The sequence below is a fragment of the Melanostigma gelatinosum genome, assembly GCF_949748355.1.
Source record: "Melanostigma gelatinosum genome assembly, chromosome: 8".
NCBI lineage: Eukaryota > Metazoa > Chordata > Actinopteri > Perciformes > Zoarcidae > Melanostigma > Melanostigma gelatinosum.
In genome coordinates this window covers 9,133,119-9,153,146 of record NC_136641.1, presented here as the reverse complement: position 1 = coordinate 9,153,146, position 20,028 = coordinate 9,133,119, and the positions used below count along the sequence as shown (strand labels likewise).

Here is a 20,028-nt window from a genome sequence, read left to right as displayed (position 1 = left end):
TCCCATTTCATTCAAATGACAGTGTCCCCAACTAAATCAATTTTGCTGACTAATATGTCACCCTCACTCCTCTGCCTCCCCCAGCAGTTGGACCGGTAAATTGAATCAAAGAGAATCTTTGTTGTTACTCTTCGACAATGGCAATGCAATTCTCAGGTGTGAATACCCAAGTGAGGAAATAATCTTCCACTTCTGTACTTCAGAGGTTGTTTTTGTCATTTTACTTTGGATTGAAATTCAGATGAGGGAAGGAAGAACAAAACCACCACCCTCCAAAATAAATAAAAGGCAAAAACGTGTGTAAATACCGTTCATGTGGACTGGCATCAAAAACAAACATTATGCACTACAATCCGCCACAGTAGTGCATTACCTGTATTTTCTGTAGAGTTTTTCTTTCCAAATAAGATCTCTTTTTCTACCAGAGTAATCTGTGACTTGCTGGCGAGCACTTCATCCCCAACGCAGATTTCAAAGGAATATAGTTTTGTTTTCTTCGAGATTGCAGACATATTAACAATGTGGGTTTTGCAGTTTAAGAAATATTTCTGTTGTGGCCCTCAAGGCCGTATTGGTATAAAGTGGGCTTGCTTCTCGATGCACTGCAGACTAACAGCCATCACGGATAATTGTGATGCACTGGCTTCGATGCATTTTCTCTCAGTTTGTTGTTTTCCGACAGGAAATGGATGGTTAAGCAGAACGGTTAGTTACCCGCTTACAACGCCCACACTGGGTGACTCGTGTCATTGTGAGACAAAAAACCCCGCCACCGACTCTTCCCTTACAATGCACTGCTTTTGTTTACTCTGTTAACAAAGCTCGAAAACAAACTGCCCCCAAAAGCATGCAAATTTGTCTCACTCTGCCTCCCCCTTCCTTTTCCTTTTAATGCCACAAACAGCATCTAGGCATGTTAGCCCTGAGGAACCTCCACTTTCTGTATGTCAAGTGTACATTATGATCGCTGAAGGGACCATGTTGATCGGTTACAGCACATAAAAGCAGGAGACAACAAGGTTATGTGAGTGTGGGAAAAGAGAGAGACACACCCACGTCGCACCGGTGTGCTCGTCACTCACTAAAGTCCCTCTTCAGTGACTCTGGAAATGAAGTATAATTTAACTTGGGGGGCCATTTCATTGTTCCCTGTAAGCTTCTTAGCTCTAAAATATTCATATTTCAGGCGAGGGGGGAAGAAATCTGTGACTGCAGCAGACGGAGGCGAGTGGGAGAAGAAAGAGGATAGCGAGCAAGAGAGGTAGAAAGAGAGAGAGAAACTGACGGAGTGAGAAAAAAGTGCACTGAAATCAATGAAAGACAAAGTCGGAGGAGGGGTGTGAGGAGAGGGATGCAGAGAACAGAAAGCAGCACTTTAACTGATGTTCTCTTACAAACAACTTTCTCCCTGTCTTTCTTTATTTTCTCTGTGAAACACTTCATGGCAGACCTGTCCAACAAGAGACAAAGTCATTTCTCTGTCATCTCCCCCAGCTCCGGCTGCAGGGGAGGAAGCGACACAATCGTAATTATAATCTGGATGTCACTGAAGGCAATTATTTACAGATATCCTGTCACACTTGTGCTGCCTCTCGTCAAAAAATGTTTTTGTTGAATAGGTCAATTCAAATACAATGTAAGCATTACATTGCTTAAAAAAACTGCTGTATAGCCAATCAGCTGTACGAAAGACAATAAGGTAAGAAAGGGCTTTATTCAGCCCTGAGAAAAATTCAGGCCAAGCTGCTTGGTATAAAGCAAGCAATATGTATATTAGCTTTGAAATAAAGACATTGTGTGTGCATATCTGAATAGAATAGAATCAAATAGAATAGAATAAGGGTACAATTAGGAAACACGAGATTACATCTTGCAAGTCCCACATCTCTGTTTTTTCATGAACTCAAATAAGGTGTGGTGCTTTGCTCATTGACGCCTGTTTCCTTGGTTGATGACACAATCATATGGGGGTCAGATCAGTCTCAATAATCACAAATGCAAACAGAAAGACTCACAAATGCACGCAGAACGATTCACAAATACATTCCAATAAATTATGATTTATATTAATGTAAAAAAAAAAATCACAAATATATTTCTGCATTTGTATGCATTTCTTTGTGGATCGCTACACATTTCTTTGTGGCTTTTTGAGACTCTCCTGACGTGGCTGGATTCGCAAATGCGTTTTTTCAACGTTCTCTTTTTCAACCAATCACATGAGCGCAGCTCCCCTCTCCACGAGGGTGCTAGATTTAGAGTTGCACAATTTGCAGAGTCGACAGGGCAAGCTCAAAGGCACTTCCTGTTGCAAGCTGCCACTGTTTTGGTGCGGATTCCGCGGTAGTTTCGTCTTTATTTGTCGTTATTTGAGTCAAATTAATTTGTAAATCCTTCTGTTTGCATTTGTAAATCAAATATATTTGTGAATTGTTCTGTGCGCATTTGTGAATCTTTCTGTTTGCATTTGTGAGTCTTTCTGTGTGCATTTGTGATGATTGTGACTGATCTGACCCCATACAATCGAGCCAATCAGAGCTTTGTAGCCAGAATCCATGCTAAGCTAAGCTAAACTGGCGGCAAGCTTTGATGAGATCGACGCAGCTGCAAAGGTTGTTGCAAGTGGAATAACAGAGTAATTTCACTTACAACAACCAACAGCCGAGTCAACCGCTAAACCGATTTTAGAGCTTTCTCAATCAAAGACAACCTGCGTCAAAATTTTGGACCAAATTCTCGCAACGGGGCAGCTTGAGAGCGTCTTTTTGAGTACTTTATGGAGGCCTAGAATATGTTCCACTATTAAAACCATGTTTGCGTCCTTTGAACACAATAACTCGTCAACAAGATAGATATAGGTCTATTTTTTTCTTATGCAACACCTCCCCTTAACTGTATAGTGCACACAAAGGGATTCACTGTTATATTTTCTCTGGTAAGTAGTAATCATCCCACTCGTTACGGTGCATGCGGTTGAGTCTGGGATTGTGAGGGTACATCTTCGTCTTGGCACTCAGACGGCAAGCGTTAATTGAACAAAGCCTTAACCCATGTTATCCAGCTGGAGGACGGTTATGTAACACTCCTTCAGCAAAAGGAGAGCTGGCACAAGCTATAAGCAGTGCATTAGTGAGTCACCTCATCCTCCTTTTAGGTAAATAAAAAGTGAAGTTGCTAGAATTGTACAAATGTCGAACCAACATGGACTTGAGAGGAGCTTTCAGATATTTATTTTAAGAGGAAACAGAAGATGGAAGGAATCCCGTGAGCTTGTGACGAGGACCCTAACCTTTCATCGGCGAAAGAAAAATATGGTACACCTGCTGAGCACATATTGCCCGTTGCCTGCGAGTGAAAGAATGAGTGGCGATTACAAGAGGGTAGATATAAAGAGGCAGGCGGGGAGAATGATGGAGTCAGTGCAGAGCTGTAATATTAGCAGCGCAGCGAGCTGTGCTGTATGTAGGCTGAACAGTAGCCTGGCAGGCTCGGCTGCTGCTCCTGCTGTTGCTGCTTTAAAAGGCAAACCCAAAGCTGAATTGATATGCTAATTAGATTGAGAAGCTGTGGGTGGATATGGAGAAGGTTTTAAGCAGCGAGAGGGACCGGCAGGGAGGGTGACAAGAAGAGGGAGCGAAAGAAAGGGCGAGTGGGAGTGAGAGATGTGATGGAGAGAGGGAAGAGGTTGAAATGAAACAAATGGGAAGGAGTGGGACGAGAGGCGAGCTCAGCGTGGCTCTGCACTTTCGGGGTTGGAGAGTTTACAGTCAATCACTGAGCTGTTGTCAGTCAGCTGTGCATTATAAGTGACCGCTGCACAGTCTGCAACAGCACCTCCTGACACATTCACTTGCTTTAAAACAAATATTTGTTCATTAAAAGCTGATAAAAATGAAATAAACATTATGCAGATAAAATATGACATGCACTTATTTTAACTTAATACTGTTATTTTCATATATTTTATCCATAATTACTATCGCATGGTACTTGCCAAAGCAATTGCTGTATGTTAAACTGACAATGTAACGGCAAACATTTTTAATAATCCAACAACGCAAAAACAAGACTACAATTCGGACAGGATGATTTATGCCAGCTTTTAGTACTTGACAGTTTTCAATACCAGCTACGGACACAGTTCGGTCTGCACCAAAACATAAACAAGGTTCGATACCCAGCCCTCATGTTGTTATTTTTACTGATGGGAACAACGACCGCAACAATAGCGATAAAACCCAAGTTAGAATAAACCAGTGTTAACCTTATAAGACCATAACACATGCACTTTGGAGTCCCTAGGCATTTGATTTGACATAATTAATACCATTATGATGGTACAGGAAGTGTTTGGACTTGCATGTGGACCTTTGTAGTAAATAAGTTGTTTGTTTCTGTCAGAGGAACTGAGTTAAGTGCCACTTATTAAAGCCTGAAAGAATATTCATTTAATAGGATGCTAAATGTCTCCGAAATCAAACTCCTCAATTGTGTCTTAAGAAGAAGTGCTAAGTGGAGTACCACAGTCGCTATGAGAACATTGTGAAGAGATAATTGGGAGAAGCTGTCATTGAGTCCTTGTAATTACTTCAGAATAGATCCATAGATATGCCGTCATCCTTATTGTTCGTAACCAAACATGTATTTTTATGTACAATATGTTTTCTTCATGTAGTACTTGCGATATCTAAGCATAGAAATAGATTAGCAAACAAATAAATGGGATCAAAATTCATTGAACATATATAGTCATTCTTAACATTTGGTCCACATTATCCAAAGTCATATTCACAATCCTTTGTCATAATTTCTTGGACTGTCCTCAACTACATTCTTTTTTTATTTTGTCGACTGATCGTTTCGTTGATTTTCTGAGTTTCTCCACAAAGAATCGAGCAAAATCAGCACTTTAAATCTTGTGTTTACCAGAGATGTGTTTAAACGTTTCTTGGAAATACGTCATTCAGCATAAAAAAGGCATAAAAAATGTTGACTAAGACCAAAACGGCCGATCAGACAACCATTCGACGAAGAGGGGGCAGCCCGAATAATTTCATGATATTTTAAAATACCATCAAGTGAGCTTCAAGTCTTGTGAATCTTAAGATGTCTGCCCTGTGCTTTGGATAATAGTCTTCATGGCTGTGAAGGCAGGTCAAGTTCTTCCACAAAAGCACACAAAGGAATGGTGATATACGTGTGGTGTGTTTTCTGTTTGTGTTGTAACTCTTCCTCTCACTGATTCTCAGAAACAACCAGGACCAGAGGGTCCTCTGAGAACAGTCGTCATCCAGGAAAGGAGGCTTCATGTCGGGGTCCACAACGGCTGGTGTTTCCTCGACAAGCCTCAAGTGGTGGTGCTGGAGCCCCTCGCCTCGGGGGCCAGAGGCCGATCCGACGGCACCTCCAAACAGAGCACCCTGGTCAAGGACAGGTGAGCAGAGGAAACCCGTGTTCAGTCAAGATGTCACTGTCGGCTACATGAGATGGTGGAGCAGTAATCTGTTCTCAGACAAAATCCACAGATGTGCGGAAAGTGATTTCGGGAGTGCTTATTTTTATCGTATTTCATCAGACTCTCCCGCCGCTGGTCCTTCTGCTGGTTGGCAAGTGATTGAAAGTTTATCCTGGAAAGTCAACACAAATGTTATTTTTCAATAAGCTATAGGTTGGTATGAATTTCATTTGTGTATAATAGTGTTTGGGAGATGTCTGAAAAAAAGTGAAACATTGCAGACTTGTATCTTATTCTTCCCTGGTGTCCATTTGTGTCATACCTTCCAAGATGTACGGCATATATTTGGTGTGTTTCCCTTTCTGCCTTCCTCCTTCCTTATCACACATAGTGGGTGGAGATCAGTTATTTCATTCAGTGGTGTCATCGTTCCATCATATAAGGAGACAGAAAGAAATATATGAATATGAAAAAATACATTTAAGTGTACTGTTCAGCTGTAAAGTTGTTACCATAAATTAGAAAATGCCTTAATTATTAAGGCTTAATACAACCGTTCCTTGTTGAGCTGCTTCCATTGTGCCACACTTACAGGAAGACTTAAACACGCATGCAAACAGGACGTCTCTCCGTTTATTTTTTGCCGCTAGCAGAAAAAAACAACAACATTTTACAGGTTTTGTGAAACCAAAGTTCACAGGCTCGAGTTCCGCCTGGAAACCTTTTTCTAAGCACAATTAGCAACGAGGAAAGAACAAACTGGAGCCCAACTCATTATCCCTTTGTAAAGTGGTGAAGATGAAAAATATATTTGTTGTTTTTATTCTAAAATATAGTTTGATAAGTATAAGTATGTTTTTTGTTCAGTAAGGAGATAAATAGTATATTTTTTGGGTGTTATGTTTTATTTGATACTTTTCATGCATAAATTGGTGACTTTGCAAAGGAAAACAAATCATGGCCAGAATTTGTATCTGTGTAGCTTTTATTAACCAAATTATAAATAGAGAATAAAGTAAAAGATTTGGGTTTGGGTGACCACTGATTTACAGAATGGCAAACAAAAAATAACCGATTTCCCAAGACCAATCTACTATTTGTAAGTTACGAGGCTGTACATGCTCATCACACAATGTATCGCTTGCTGCATGGATCAACGGTTATGTATCCATCAATTGATAAGGCCTTACATGTCCCAACCCAACCCCAGCCTTATAATTGACACACTATTCCGTGCTACACAGGCTTCCGCCCTCATAAAAACTGCTTTGCAATACATTCCAATACGTGCCAGTACTTGATAACCAATTGAGGCGGTACGGCTCCTGCTGCCTCTGCCCCTGGGTTTTATAGAGACACCATCACAATCAATGCTAACCTTGTCCAAGTGGACGTGCTGATGTAAGTTCACAAGCGTCCGCCTTAGATCAGCAGTAAAACATGTGGATGGATTGGTTTTATGTTTGTCAGAAACGGATCAAAGTTGGAGAGGTGCAGGACCACAGCTGGAAACTGAAGCCCACCACCTGCACCAAGCATCACATAGAGATCCTAAATCTCATATTAATTCCAGGGATGAGAAACACTTAACAAAATAAATGTATCATTTCAGAAAGTTCCAAGTATTAAGGCACACTCGGTTATTTTGTCAAACTTGGAAGTACCCACAAATTCTGAGCTTGGTCACTGCACTTTGCTAATGGCCCGGTAGCCACCTCGGTACACCAGCTGTCACAGACGTCCCATCCCGCTGGTAAATCACTGGAAGTATTTCCTAACGTAAATGTTGAGAGCGAGCCAACCTTTGACCTCCACAAGTAAACAACAGCCAGCGGTTTCAATTAATGAGCTGTCAGGGCGCATCAGTGAGTCATCAAGCAGAACTGCTTTGGGTTTAAAAAAAGAGCATTTTTTCCAGTCCGTAATGCAAAATACTACGAATCAACATTACAACATGTAGCAGGAAAGCATTGGAGAATAGCTGTGTGATGTATGGCTTTATGTTGTGTTATTAAGATGCTGCTATTTCTCATCTTCATATTGTAAAGTCATAATTAGAATGCTTTTAATTGCACTGAATTTGTTTCGCCTCAATGATGTCCACCGGGAAAAGTGCAAACGCGTGTGTTTGCGACGGTACTGTCTGCAAAATACGTAATTGATGAAAGTATAATGGTGTGCACACACATACTGTCAGTGGGCATCAATAGAAAAAGCCACTGCGTTCACTGGATGCATTGATTTTATTCATCCACACCCTTTTGTCATTGTTGGGTCATTTATTTAAGCTGTGGCCCTCAGCCCGATTAGGTGGAATATATACTGCACAGTTTCGTGAAATGAAAATGAACATGGACTTTTGGGTAAAAGGAATGATCCCACTATTAGATAAAGTCAAATATGCCAAAGAATACGCCGTAAACCTGTACAGATGACACACAGACAGTGAGAGATGATTGCCTTGTTCAGTGCGTGTCTGAATCAAAATGTATTGTTTGCCACTTCCATCTGAGATGATTGTATGGGTGTCTTACAAGCTTGGGAGCGTGTGCACAAACACGGCAACGCATAATCGCCACAATCACATGCTAGCCGACAATCTGCGCTCAATTACTGTATGATACGAATAACAATCATCGCCATCGTCAAACTACGGCAAACATTATTTGTTCCGCACTTTTCTGTTTTCTGCAGAAGAAGAAAGTGTTTGTGTAGAAGCTGTTCAGTGTGATAAGAACAGGGTTGGCAATGCTTATGATCTTTATCTTTCTTTGGCTGCTGCCTTTGAATGCTGACAGTCTTGTGTTTTGCCTGGTGCTTCAAGACAGCAGAGAGGGGGAGAGAGAGAGAGAGAGAAAGAAAATCTGAAGCACTCGCTTGTTCCGTTCTCCAGAGAGTCCGTGGAGCGAAAAATGAAAAGGCGCTCGGCCCCACCTCGTGACACGCCGGCGCTCCACAGTATGCTCCCCGCCTATGGTGTATGCAAACTGTGAATGACGAATACCGAGCGTGCTGTTCCACTGCTTACACAGGAGGCCAGTGCTTGCCAGGGAACATTCAGCAAGCGAGCGTAAATCCTCCAACACATTGACTCATTTTTATTTTCAAGGAAATATAAAACTGTTTGATGACATGAGGCGTTATCATTTTTGTCAGTAATGGCAGTAATGGCCTTGAAGCAGGTCACAAATAATAGTTATGCGCGTCCTACTGTTGCTTCTTTCCTTGCATCTCTCTCTCTCTCTCTCTCTCTCTCTCTCTCTCTCTCTCTCTCTCTCTCTCTCTTAACATGCGCCCTTCACTCCTTCACCACATGCGTGTGTCTGCTCTCTCCTCAGCTCTGCAATATCAACCCTCCCTCAGACGCTGGGCCTTCACAGCAGCTTGGAGCTCAGGCTGACCAATCATCGCGCTTTGGCAATTGTCTTCCAGCTGGAGTGGGTCTTCTCCGCTCCAATAGGCCGAGAGACGATGGTAAGAGTGATGCACAAGCACACATACTCTTTCTAAAGCGTACTTAATGTTGATCCTAAACCCAGGTCTGAGCCTGAAATCAACCTTTCGATGAAATGAAGACAAACCAGACCGACCTCTTCCCTTCACGCAACTCACACAGGTCACAAGCAATCATGGATGTACTAAAGACACCTGCACACACTCGCCCTACTGCCCTCTCTTCATCTTCCCTTTGTTCTCTCATCACCTCTCTCTTGTCCTTGGAGTGTCACTCCATCCATCTCTTGCCTGTGTCTCCCAGAGGAAATTATCCTATGATTTACAAACAAGAGCCTGACTGATGAAGTGGTAACGGCATATATGGTGGCTGATACGTAACACCAATGTGCAGCACAGAAATCGGACGATACATCGAGGAAATCTAGAAGTGCAATATCAATTTTCACTTTGCAGCTGTTTGCATTAGTTGAGAGTGAACGGCATACAATTAGTGTTTAGGGTCGCCTGTCAATTAAAAGTGACCGACCCATTATGTTGGTTTGTTGATAGTAGCAGATGTTAGGCTTCAATCAAAAATGTAATCATGGTCAGTCATTGTTGTTCAGTGCTAATTTTGTCATTATTGGTGAGATGAAGATTGAGATTAGCATATCACGATTACATTTTCTCTGGGAAAACCTCAATTTTAGTTAAGTTAGTTTAGTTTGAGCCTTGTGCAATGAAGTAAATGGTCTATTAAAAGCACGTCAAAAGCTTTTGCAACAATACTGATGTGATTGAAATCCATCCATGGTCACCAGGCTATCGCAGGGCGAACACATAAGAGACGCTCACATCCACACCTACAGGCAATTTAGAGTAATCAATTTAGAGTAACCCATTGTTTAAAATAATAATGGTAAACATAAAAATATAAAAAATGTTCTCCATAAAGTATCCTATCCTGTCTCTATGAATTACAAAAACCAGTAGCTGGCACCGGGTACAGACCGACGCAGTCAACACACCCCCAGGGAAGTAATTTCCCAATTCAAGCCGCACCACTTACCAACCGCTCATGGGATGGGAAAACCTCAGAAAGACTGTAGTAATTATGTGCGTGGGTGAGCGAGCCGTCAACACTTAACGCATGCCAAGGCTGGGCTCTCATTGTGTTACTGCGTGTAATACTTTATACAATCAGGGGTCACCGACTCACCAATTATAAGCAGCAGAAAAACAACCATCCGCTCGGTCATCGGAGCCCCAATGGTACATTTGCATTTTTGTGTTAATTCTCCCATTCTTTCCTCAGCAACCACTTGACAGCTAATCGGTCTGTTGTAAATGGACAGTGTTCCTCCTTTGGTTTTGTACCATGGATGAGTTGTTCCATGGATTTGTTGACATATAATGGATATTGTTTACGGGGAAACAATATCTACAAACATTTTCTACAGAAGAGGTTTTTCCTAAAGCATAAAACGAGGAGCGGCTCACCATCTTTTATCATCTTTGTTGCATACAGTTTGCCCATGTAACTCTGCTTTACTGTTCAATACTAACAAGAACCCCTGATCTTACCATATCATGATCTGAATTATCAAGACGATCATCTTCCCCAACTGAGAAGCGATGTCCCCGATATCTGAAAGTTGCATTAAACACTGCTTATACGGAGGCACACAGCTGTAGAGAATTAATGAAATTTGCTTCAAATGTTTTTTGCTGTTGCCACAAAAAGGGGGATCACCCAAGTCTGACTGACCAACAGACTTCGCCATCCCTAGAGCAACACTGCCAACGTGGCAACAATGCATACGACTGCATTCTTGCATTTAAAGCAGTTACGGTAATTAAATTGTTTGTTTGGAAATTCCCCATGAGTATTGGCTCTTCTTGTGTCCTACTACTGACATAGTCTAAAGGCTGATATTTTCAAAGTGTCTGTCTTTTGGTGGTGGAAAAACGAAGCTGGTTGTCATAGTGGGGAATGAAGTTATAAAGCCAAAGGAGTACACGTTTGGTGCATGAGACTGTAAACATTGCATTGACAGTCAGTACACGTATGTGGTGCGTGTTATGATTCTATCAGCGCCAAGAAAGTGAGCAAATGTGTCTCAGCAGTTGATCCAGGTTTCAGTTGCATTCTGACAGCAAACTGCCACTCCATTGCTGCCAAGATGGAGGCAATTGGTGCAGCTCAGCAGTGAACACAGAGGAATACAGCCTACCAGCTGTATTCCAAACAAATATCAACTTTTCACACAAGATAGCTCTAAATCGAATTGACAGATTGCCATGAACTTGTATTTGGAACACCCATGCTCCCAATGGGATGTATTCTCTTCGCTTTAAGTGGAAAAAGTTCACTCAAGTTGAGAAATTCTGGCAAACCTGACCATCAAACTGATATCTGTCTACATCATCCTAGAATAGCTTGGCAAAAAGGGTTGTGTGGGTGACCAAAAGAATAGATCTCCTACCTCACTCTACTTCACCACCTTCGCCTTCGCTGGCATGAATGTTTGATGAGGTGAGAGATATTTAGCAGGTGGAGAGTAATTTCTGTCTGTGTGTGGGAGTGGAGAGTGTGTGTGTTTGTGTGCTGATGTGTGCACATGTTGTTTGTTAATCCAGAGCCCGATGTGTCTCGGGTGTGTTGACTGATAAGGGTTTGATGCGTGATGCCTCCTGAACACGGCAGCAGCCCCCCTACACCCTTATGTGCATCTTTCAGTGGGTTGTACTATCAGCAGACCGCTATAACTTCAGTTTCTGCATCTTCGGTTACCAAGGCGAGTGTGATGGGACAGTGTACACGTCCCCGCGCTGAGTCACAGCTGTCAGACATGTGATGCTCCTGAGGTGTTATAGCTGTGTTGAGACGAGGTGTGCCTTAAGGGCAGACAGCTGCACACTGTCAACAGCCCTTCACAGCACTCGACACCACTTGTGAAGCTCAAATGTGAGGGTTCATGTCTGATTGCCCCCCAACAACCAACTCTGAGGCTGGTCTGGCCCTTGTGGAATTAGGCTGGTATTTAAACCTGCAAAAATCAATCAAGCTGCTACGGCCTTTGACCTTTGAAGCCGTTTAGTCAAAAACCAGACATGTCAATACTTTCAATATGGCAGAGTAGAGAGTATACAGACAACCGTGTCTGTATACTCTCGCCCTGGTATGTACAGCTGGATTCTAATGTGGAATTATGGTATTTAATATAGGCTAGTGCTTTATCGACTGTGGAGGGAGACGTTAGGTGTTACAGCAGCTCAAGAAGAGACAAGATAAAGATACAGAACAGGTTGAGCAGAGAAAAGGACAAAATAAGTAGAACTACACCACAAATGAAAATTGCAAAGATGTACAGAGATGCAACACTTGGGGAGTAATCTATGCGTGGGAAAGCCAACTTAGAGAGTACAATAGCCTCGGCCAGTGTACATAAACATGGGTTGTGCACATTGATGTAATATATGTTTCACCCGTAATGCATTTTTCTGTGAAAATATACATTTGCGGCTGTTTACACAATTTACGAGTATATAACGCAATAAAATGTTTAGTAATATAATGGAGTACACTTCATAATAATTCAGATTCTGAAGAAAATGTACATGCTGATAATTTACAGTTTCAACATGTTGAGTCTCTTGAGTCTTTTGAGTTTTTGAATGGCTGTGTATAGCTTTAATAACTGAGGATGACGCTATTAGAGAATTGTAAGTTGTACTTGAGGTTGAATCTCTGAAAGTAGTTGAAGTGGCAGCTGAAACATAATGGCTGAAAGAAGTAGAAAGAAAAGTAATTTAAAGTCAAGTGAAGAGTGAAGTCTAAGTGCAAGCAATGAACCTTAAATAAATTAAATATACACGTGTATAATGAAATATGTATTATATTATTCTCGGATAATATAACGGTATACAGTGTTATAGGACTGATATTTTACATAAAATAGTATGTTTTGTGTCATTCCTCTGAATAACCTTCGAGGATTCAATAATAATATAATTGCCTTTGTTGTGCAGTCTGTTGGCAGGGAGCACAGACAGATGCTTGAAACGCTGTGTGTGTGTGTGTGTGTGTGTGTGTGTGTTTGTGTGGCTTCACCCAGGAGTGACACCTTGATGGAGTACTAACGATGGAGCACTAAACCTGCTTTCTCTGATTTCCCATGTTGCACTGCCTCTCACTGTGTGCATTGCCACTAGATGGTGCTGTGTAGTGCAACTTGAAGGCGAATCCTCTGCCTACAGGGCCGTGCTCGGATGGGTGGAGGGAATGAGCATGCAGACTGCCTTACTGTTGTTCGCTGATTAAATAGAATTATGTCGTTTGATGTATTCTGAGGGGGCGAAGGTGGGTGCAAAGAGTAAAACAATTTTGTTGAAATCCCTTCTCTCCTAAAACACAACCACCGCAATCCAGAGGCAACCACTCGGTGCTCTGAGGCTGCCTACATGTCTCTTTGTCTGGAGCTCACTGTAAGACAAAGAAGAAGTAGATGGCCTCTTTTTACAAAATTGCCATCGTTGCCTTTGGTTATGAAGAAAGAAAACCATGCCGTGTCATCATTTGTTGTCTTTGGTATTTTTGATTTGAGTTGTTACCGAGTTGCTCTTTCTGTCTTGTCTCTCTTGCAGCCTACTGTCTCTCTCTGACAGCCTTTGAGCGGACTTCTTTCATGCTCCTTTGGAGCAGTCAGAAGGACGGAGATAACAATTTAAATTAAGGAGGCTGGGGAGAGGAGAGGAAGTGGGAATTTGACTGATGGGCTGTTCTCTGAGGTCAACGGACTTCAAATAATCAACTTTTCTTTCAGTCCAATGTCCACTTCCTGCCATCTTGCTTTCATTTGCATTTTTGCTATTTCCTGCTCTGTATCTATTCCCTCCCTTATCAAGGGGCTCTGTTGTATTACCCAGCATCCCTCTGTGCTTATTCCTTGATGGGCTGCACATGAGGAAACTCTGTCTTCCCGTGCCCACTCCAGTTACACTTTTCCACATCACTCTGCTGCCGATTGAAGAAGAAACCTGGAAAAAGAAAGGCAAGGTGAAAGTATATTCGACAGTTTCAATTACTATGTTCAGTGATTATCACGCCCCAAAACAATAGGATGATGGCTGCCTTAATTCCCTTCCATCCCCTGTCATATTATTACTGTAATTGCTTGTTTATGTACTGTATCGAGTGGTAGTTTGAAACATGGTATTAATTGGATATGATGATTATAATATCAGTTTGATTCATGCTGATAGTTAAGCCTATCCACATAAGGGATTTAACGAACGCTGCGAGGTGAAGTGCGGCGCACTTGACACAACTTCGACTTCCACTCAGTTCCGTAACAATTGAGATCCGTACATAGATCAGAACCATTATGCGCAGCTTTGTAAATCTGCCGAAAACCAGGTGTATGCATATATTCTGCCTTTGTGTGTAGACAGAGAGTTAGCCTTCATCCTTCACAGAGTTTTATGTGTCAGGCACCACTGGTCAGTGGACAGCTGGAGAAACGACCATCCACCAAAAGAGACCATCCTTGAACAGAGACCGGGGTTACAATACCTCACACACAACCACCCTGTTATCATGTCAAGGGCAAGAACAAACGTCCATGTTCAGAACCATTCATGACTTAACACCACAACAGATTGTTGTTTTATTTTTTGATAAAACTGACCCTACAATTAGTTGATTTTCAGAGCTAAATTCTAAATCTGATACAGGAACGATTCTAAGAGCATTGATAAGAACAAGTGTACTTGTAGAATATTGTGACCCTTTCGAATCACTTTTCCCTCAGTTCCTTGACATACTCATCTATTTGCGTAATGAAAAAGTGGTGTCTATCATAGTACATCATGCATTCAGTGATCCACTCAAAAGTGCTAGTGGACGCCTTCAACAGTACATGATTTACTCACCGTGAGAAGACTTGGTTCACTGACAAATGACGCGAGGCGACGGCAGCTCTCCTAATTGTTGTCTGTCAGCACCAATTTTTCGTAACTTCATCCGAGACATCTCAGGCCTCCTCCTGCCTGCCGATCGCATCCTCTGCCCAAGCACCCTTAGCCCTGCTCGTCAATTCAGCAATGTAACACAGTTGCATACAGCTTAATGCAAGACGATGGGGGCTTATTGTTGTCTGCCTTCCTCCGCTGACAAGCACTAGCTCATCGCTAATGGAGGGGCCGGTCCAGGGGAAGTGGATGCACGAGGCGCTGCTGGCCCGCGCGGCTTTGTCCTTTTGCCAGGAAACAATTTATCAGGAGGCGTGACGGCTGCAGTCATCCAAAACAATGAGTGACTGCTCGTGGGTCACAGCCCCCAGAAGGATGGAAGCAAAGCAGATAGTCGGAGGAGCAGAGGGGAATGGAGGGTCGTGAAGAGAGGAAATACTCGGTTTCATCCTCCTACTAACCGCCGTTGCGCTTCTTAGAGACTGTCAAATGCGAACCACATCCTCGGAACAGTAATTGGCGACTCTCACGAGCTGTTACACCACAGCACACTTGTGTTGCTGAGAAAGGATTGTCGTCGACAGTCGTGATGCGTTTCACGCACTACAATGGGTTCTCCGTTTGAGTACCCGGGCCAACGCCACAACCAGTAATGAATGTGTCACCGGCGTCATGTTTTCATGTTGCGTCACCTTTGACCCCGACTGGGCTCGGTGAGTGGCACAGTCGATTACTCGGCGTCTGAGGAAGTGTAGCCATTAATGCATAACCTTTAAACATATGCTCACTGTTTTGCCCTCTACTGAGCTTTCATCTGGATTATATGCAGACGCACGACTGAATTTGGCAGCTTGCCTGTTTCTCACATGCGATATAAAGCAACATTCCAGCTCACAGAAAACACGGCCATCAGTCAGGTGTTTGTTGTGGTGGTCGCCTACAGAACTCATTGAGCCACATTCATGAATGTTGTCTTGTTTTCTGTCCGTGGTTTGATTTAGAACTACAAACCAGAAACATCTGTCAGCTGTCAGAGGGGCGACAGAGAATAATTTCCAAATAACTGAGAGTGATGAGTGCAGTGGATACAGAACTCATGGAGACATTTTTCATGCATTTTCACATATTCTGAAGTGTGACTGGACACAGATTTGCCAGCACTGGAAAACATCCTGCTGCAATATATCCGGCATCAAGGTCAGGCATGTGGCAACATACTGTATCAGTGATGGAAAGCTTTTTAGTCTACGGTGACTTGATTCATGCAATGCAGCATTTGAAATCAAGCAAATTACAGGACTCTTATACGGCACAGCTTTATGCCTACGAAAAATGATAAAAATGCTACTCCAAATGGAATATTTTTGTAATGGTAATTGTGTTTTATTTAATTGATAGACGAGACTTTACCATTCAAAGACTTTAAGACAATAACAACTCAAAGAAGCAGAGTGGTGAGTAATATGTCACTACGTTGTTGATGAATTTGTGCTGTGAAAATGTACATTATGTTGAAGTTTTCGATAATTCCAACCCTTCTCAAAGTTTTTTTTGACTGGCCACTATTTGTTCATTAATGTGTAGTTCCGTTTTCCCTCATTCCTTAACATGTGCCCACAACTGGCTGTTCATTTCCCCTGCCCCTTAGCAGCTGTTTCACACCGTGGTTGACAGAGTTGCAGTTGCCGCTTGTCTCTATACCTTTAAGACAAGTAAAGTCACTCTGTTGCCTGATACGATGTAATAATTAGAACATAATCGAGGATTTCGTACACTGCCTCCAAATAAGCAGTAAACACTCAGTTTTCCCTCCTGGCTCCCTTAGAGTCAAGATGGCAGCAATAATAACACAAATGGGGATTTATTCATCTGATCTTGTGCTAAACATAAGTGGATCATAACATATCTGGTGGGGGATTTATCTGCAGATGCTCCGGTTCAAAATGTGGCAAAACATTACCTTGGATTTCAGTTTTTGAGCCACAACGAAGGCCAAAATGTAGCCTGCAACAGACGAGATAATGCTTGTTTTCAGCCATGCCAACTGCTGGAAATTCCTGTTCTACTGAAGCAGTCGTTAAAGTCAAAGTAAAAGTCATACATTTGCACCGAGAAGCAGGTACATTTCTGAATATTTGAAGCGTTATAACAAGTATTTTCTCAATAATTCAAAACAATGACTGATGCAGATTTGTTCAGGACATTGTTGACTCCACCCATACTGAAAATCAGACATATTCACTGTACCAGTTAAGAGATATTTCAATGTAAGTCATACATTTGTACCAAGAAAATATCTAATATGTGAATATTTGAAGTGTTATAAAAAGTATTTCTCAATAATTCCATAAAAATCAGACATATTTACAGTACCAATTCAGTAATTTTTGAAACTAAAAGTCTAAAAACAGTTTATGTCTTGAAGGTGCTGTCAAAACCTAATAACATATAATCACACACCTCATTTCTGACAATGAGTGAGATATAAACCTTCGAAAATAATGTAAGATGTTAAAGATGAAAAAAAACATAAAAAAAGACTCAAAATTTAATCGCCTCAACTTTGAACTTTGAAATGCGCATGTCCGCCATTTTCTTCATCAACATTTAAAAAAAAAATAATAATAATTTGCTGTGCTGTCTTTGTAACATCTTTGTTGTGTTGTTCATTTTCGGGTGCTTCACTTATTCACAGTGAGACTTGAATGTTCGCAAGTCGGGCCATCGGTACTCAAAATGCCAGCACGGCAAGGGTAAGTATTTCAAGATTTAATAGAGAAACGGCTCAATAGCGTTGCTACCACGTCATTGCATCGTTGTATTTGTATACAACTTGAATACAACCAGTTTCATTGTGAAAAACACAACTATCTACTCAAATAAGTAAACAAATTGTTTTCACATCTTTGAATTTGAGTGTTTTTGTTTAGGGTGGAAACTGTATAGCCTCGTTATTACAGAATTGCCAATGTGGAGTGTGCAATAAATCAATTTAATTTTGAAATGCTACATCAGAATGTCCTGGTTCTCTCTGAGTGACGCATTGAGGTGGTCTGCCATTAACCTGGAGTGAAATCATTTTGTAACGATGCACCATTTCCTCTAAAATCGAATCTGAAATTAGACAAATTGTCTCATGAATGTGATTTTGAAGGGCTTTCATTTTGAAATCAGAATGTTCTAGTATGGTGATAAAAACAATCAATAAAATGTGTTTTTTTTAATCAAAAATTGTGAATCCCCGAAACCACAAGAGATCCTGAAGCATATAGTCGTAATGTGCACAAAAAATATTAGGCTGATGGGTCCAGTAGTATGCGAGATTAGTCGTGGACAGACATACAGATGCACACAGGCATGCACACACACATTACCACACAACCAAATGCATGGTCTCCCTGCAGGCTCACGCCTGGCAGAGACAATTAGAAAATGAATACTGAATTATTCACTCAGTTGTATATTGAACATTCTCCTGTTAATATTGAATCTACTACGTACATATTGTTGACTCTTGACCAATGGCTGAGTGATCGTGATAAAGAATCTTACGCGAGCGTGCGTCACGTGTGGTGTTCGACAATCATTCCATGAGTTGAGATGAACGACAAATGTCACTCTCTTAATGATCTATTTATTCCTCTCTGTGTCGGGGATGGAAGATAAACAGTATATGAATGAATGAATGAATTTTATTTATATAGCGCTTTTCACAGACAGTACTATCACAAAGTGCTTAACAGAGCAGACATTTAAAAGCATAAAAAACACAATGTGACCCTACGGTCAATAAATTACATACACAGAGTGAATAAAAAATGTTAAAGAATAAAATAAAAATAAAATAAAAATGTAAAACAAATGTTAAGAGCAGGTCTAGGACATGGGTTTACTTTTACACAAACGCCAGCCTAAACAGGTGGGTTTTTAGCTGGCTTTTAAAAGTATCCACAGTATCTGCGAGGCGTAGAGTTGCAGGCAGAGCATTCCAGAGCCTCGGGGCCACTGCCTCAAAGGCTCGGTCACCACGGGTCTTAAATCGTGTGCGTGGGACTGACAGAAGACCTAGAGCATTTGACCTGAGAGTGCGGGCGGGTGAATAGGGGCGAAGTAGATCAGCTACATAAGTCGGAGCCTGACCGTGAAGTGCTCTGTAAGTGATGGTGAGAATTTTGAAGTGTATCCGAGATGCTACAGGAAGCCAGTGGAGAGATCGGAGTACGGGGGTGATGTGAGACCGTCGGTTTGTCCTGGTGAGTAATCTGGCGGCAGCATTTTGGATGACCTGCAGACGGTTAAGAGCAGATACACTGAGTGATGTAAAAAGTGAGTTGCAGTAGTCAATGCGAGAGGAGATAAATGTGTGTATGATCATTTCTAATTCAGGCGTTGATAATACAGATCTCAGTTTACTGATATTTCTTAGATGGAAGAAACATGACCTGGACAGCTGCTTAACATGAGGGTCAAATGACATGGAGCGATCAAAGAAAATCCCAAGATTGCGCAGGTTGCAATGGGAAGCAGAGGAGAGAGGACTAATAATCTGCCTGATCATGGGGACAAACTCCTCTGGAGCAATAACTAGGACCTCCGTCTTAGAGTCGTTGAGTTGCAGGCAGTTTTCTGCCGTCCAGTCTCTGATGGCATTGACACAGTCCAGGAGCCTAGTTAATGTGAATGCCTCGCTGGGTTTGAATGACAGATGAAGTTGGATGTCGTCTGCATATAAGTGATAGGACACATTATAGCTTTTTATGATCGGTCCCAAAGGTAACAGATAAAGTGAAAATAACAGAGGCCCCAGAACCGAGCCCTGCGGTACACCACAAGACAGTGGAGAGGTAACAGACACAAAAGCACCCACAGAGACATTGAAACTTCTGTCACTGAGGTAAGATGTAAACCAGTCTAACGCTATGCCAGTTATGCCCACCCAATCACGTAGCCTCTTAATCAGGATGTCATGGTCTACAGTGTCAAATGCAGAACTGAGATCCAGAAGAACTAACACAGAGCAGTCACCTGCATCAGCACACATGAGAATGTCATTTGAAACCCTCAGGAGAGCGGTTTCAGTAGAGTGTTGCTTACGAAACCCAGACTGGAACTTGTCATACATGTTGTGCCTCTCCAGTGCAGCAGTAAGTTGTTTGGCCACCACT

The 20,028-nt window shown here is 41.9% G+C and overlaps 1 protein-coding gene across 1 annotated transcript in view; it reads left to right on the top strand.

Moving 5' to 3' along the window:
* The window catches only part of nphp4 (nephronophthisis 4), a 152,233-nt gene that overhangs the window by 41,860 nt on the left and 90,345 nt on the right, over positions 1 to 20,028 (top strand). The window contains exons 7-8 of the mRNA XM_079273341.1: positions 5,250 to 5,434; positions 8,794 to 8,929. Coding sequence (XP_079129467.1) covers positions 5,250 to 5,434; positions 8,794 to 8,929 — 321 coding nt within the window. The remainder of the gene's footprint in view (positions 1 to 5,249; positions 5,435 to 8,793; positions 8,930 to 20,028) is intronic.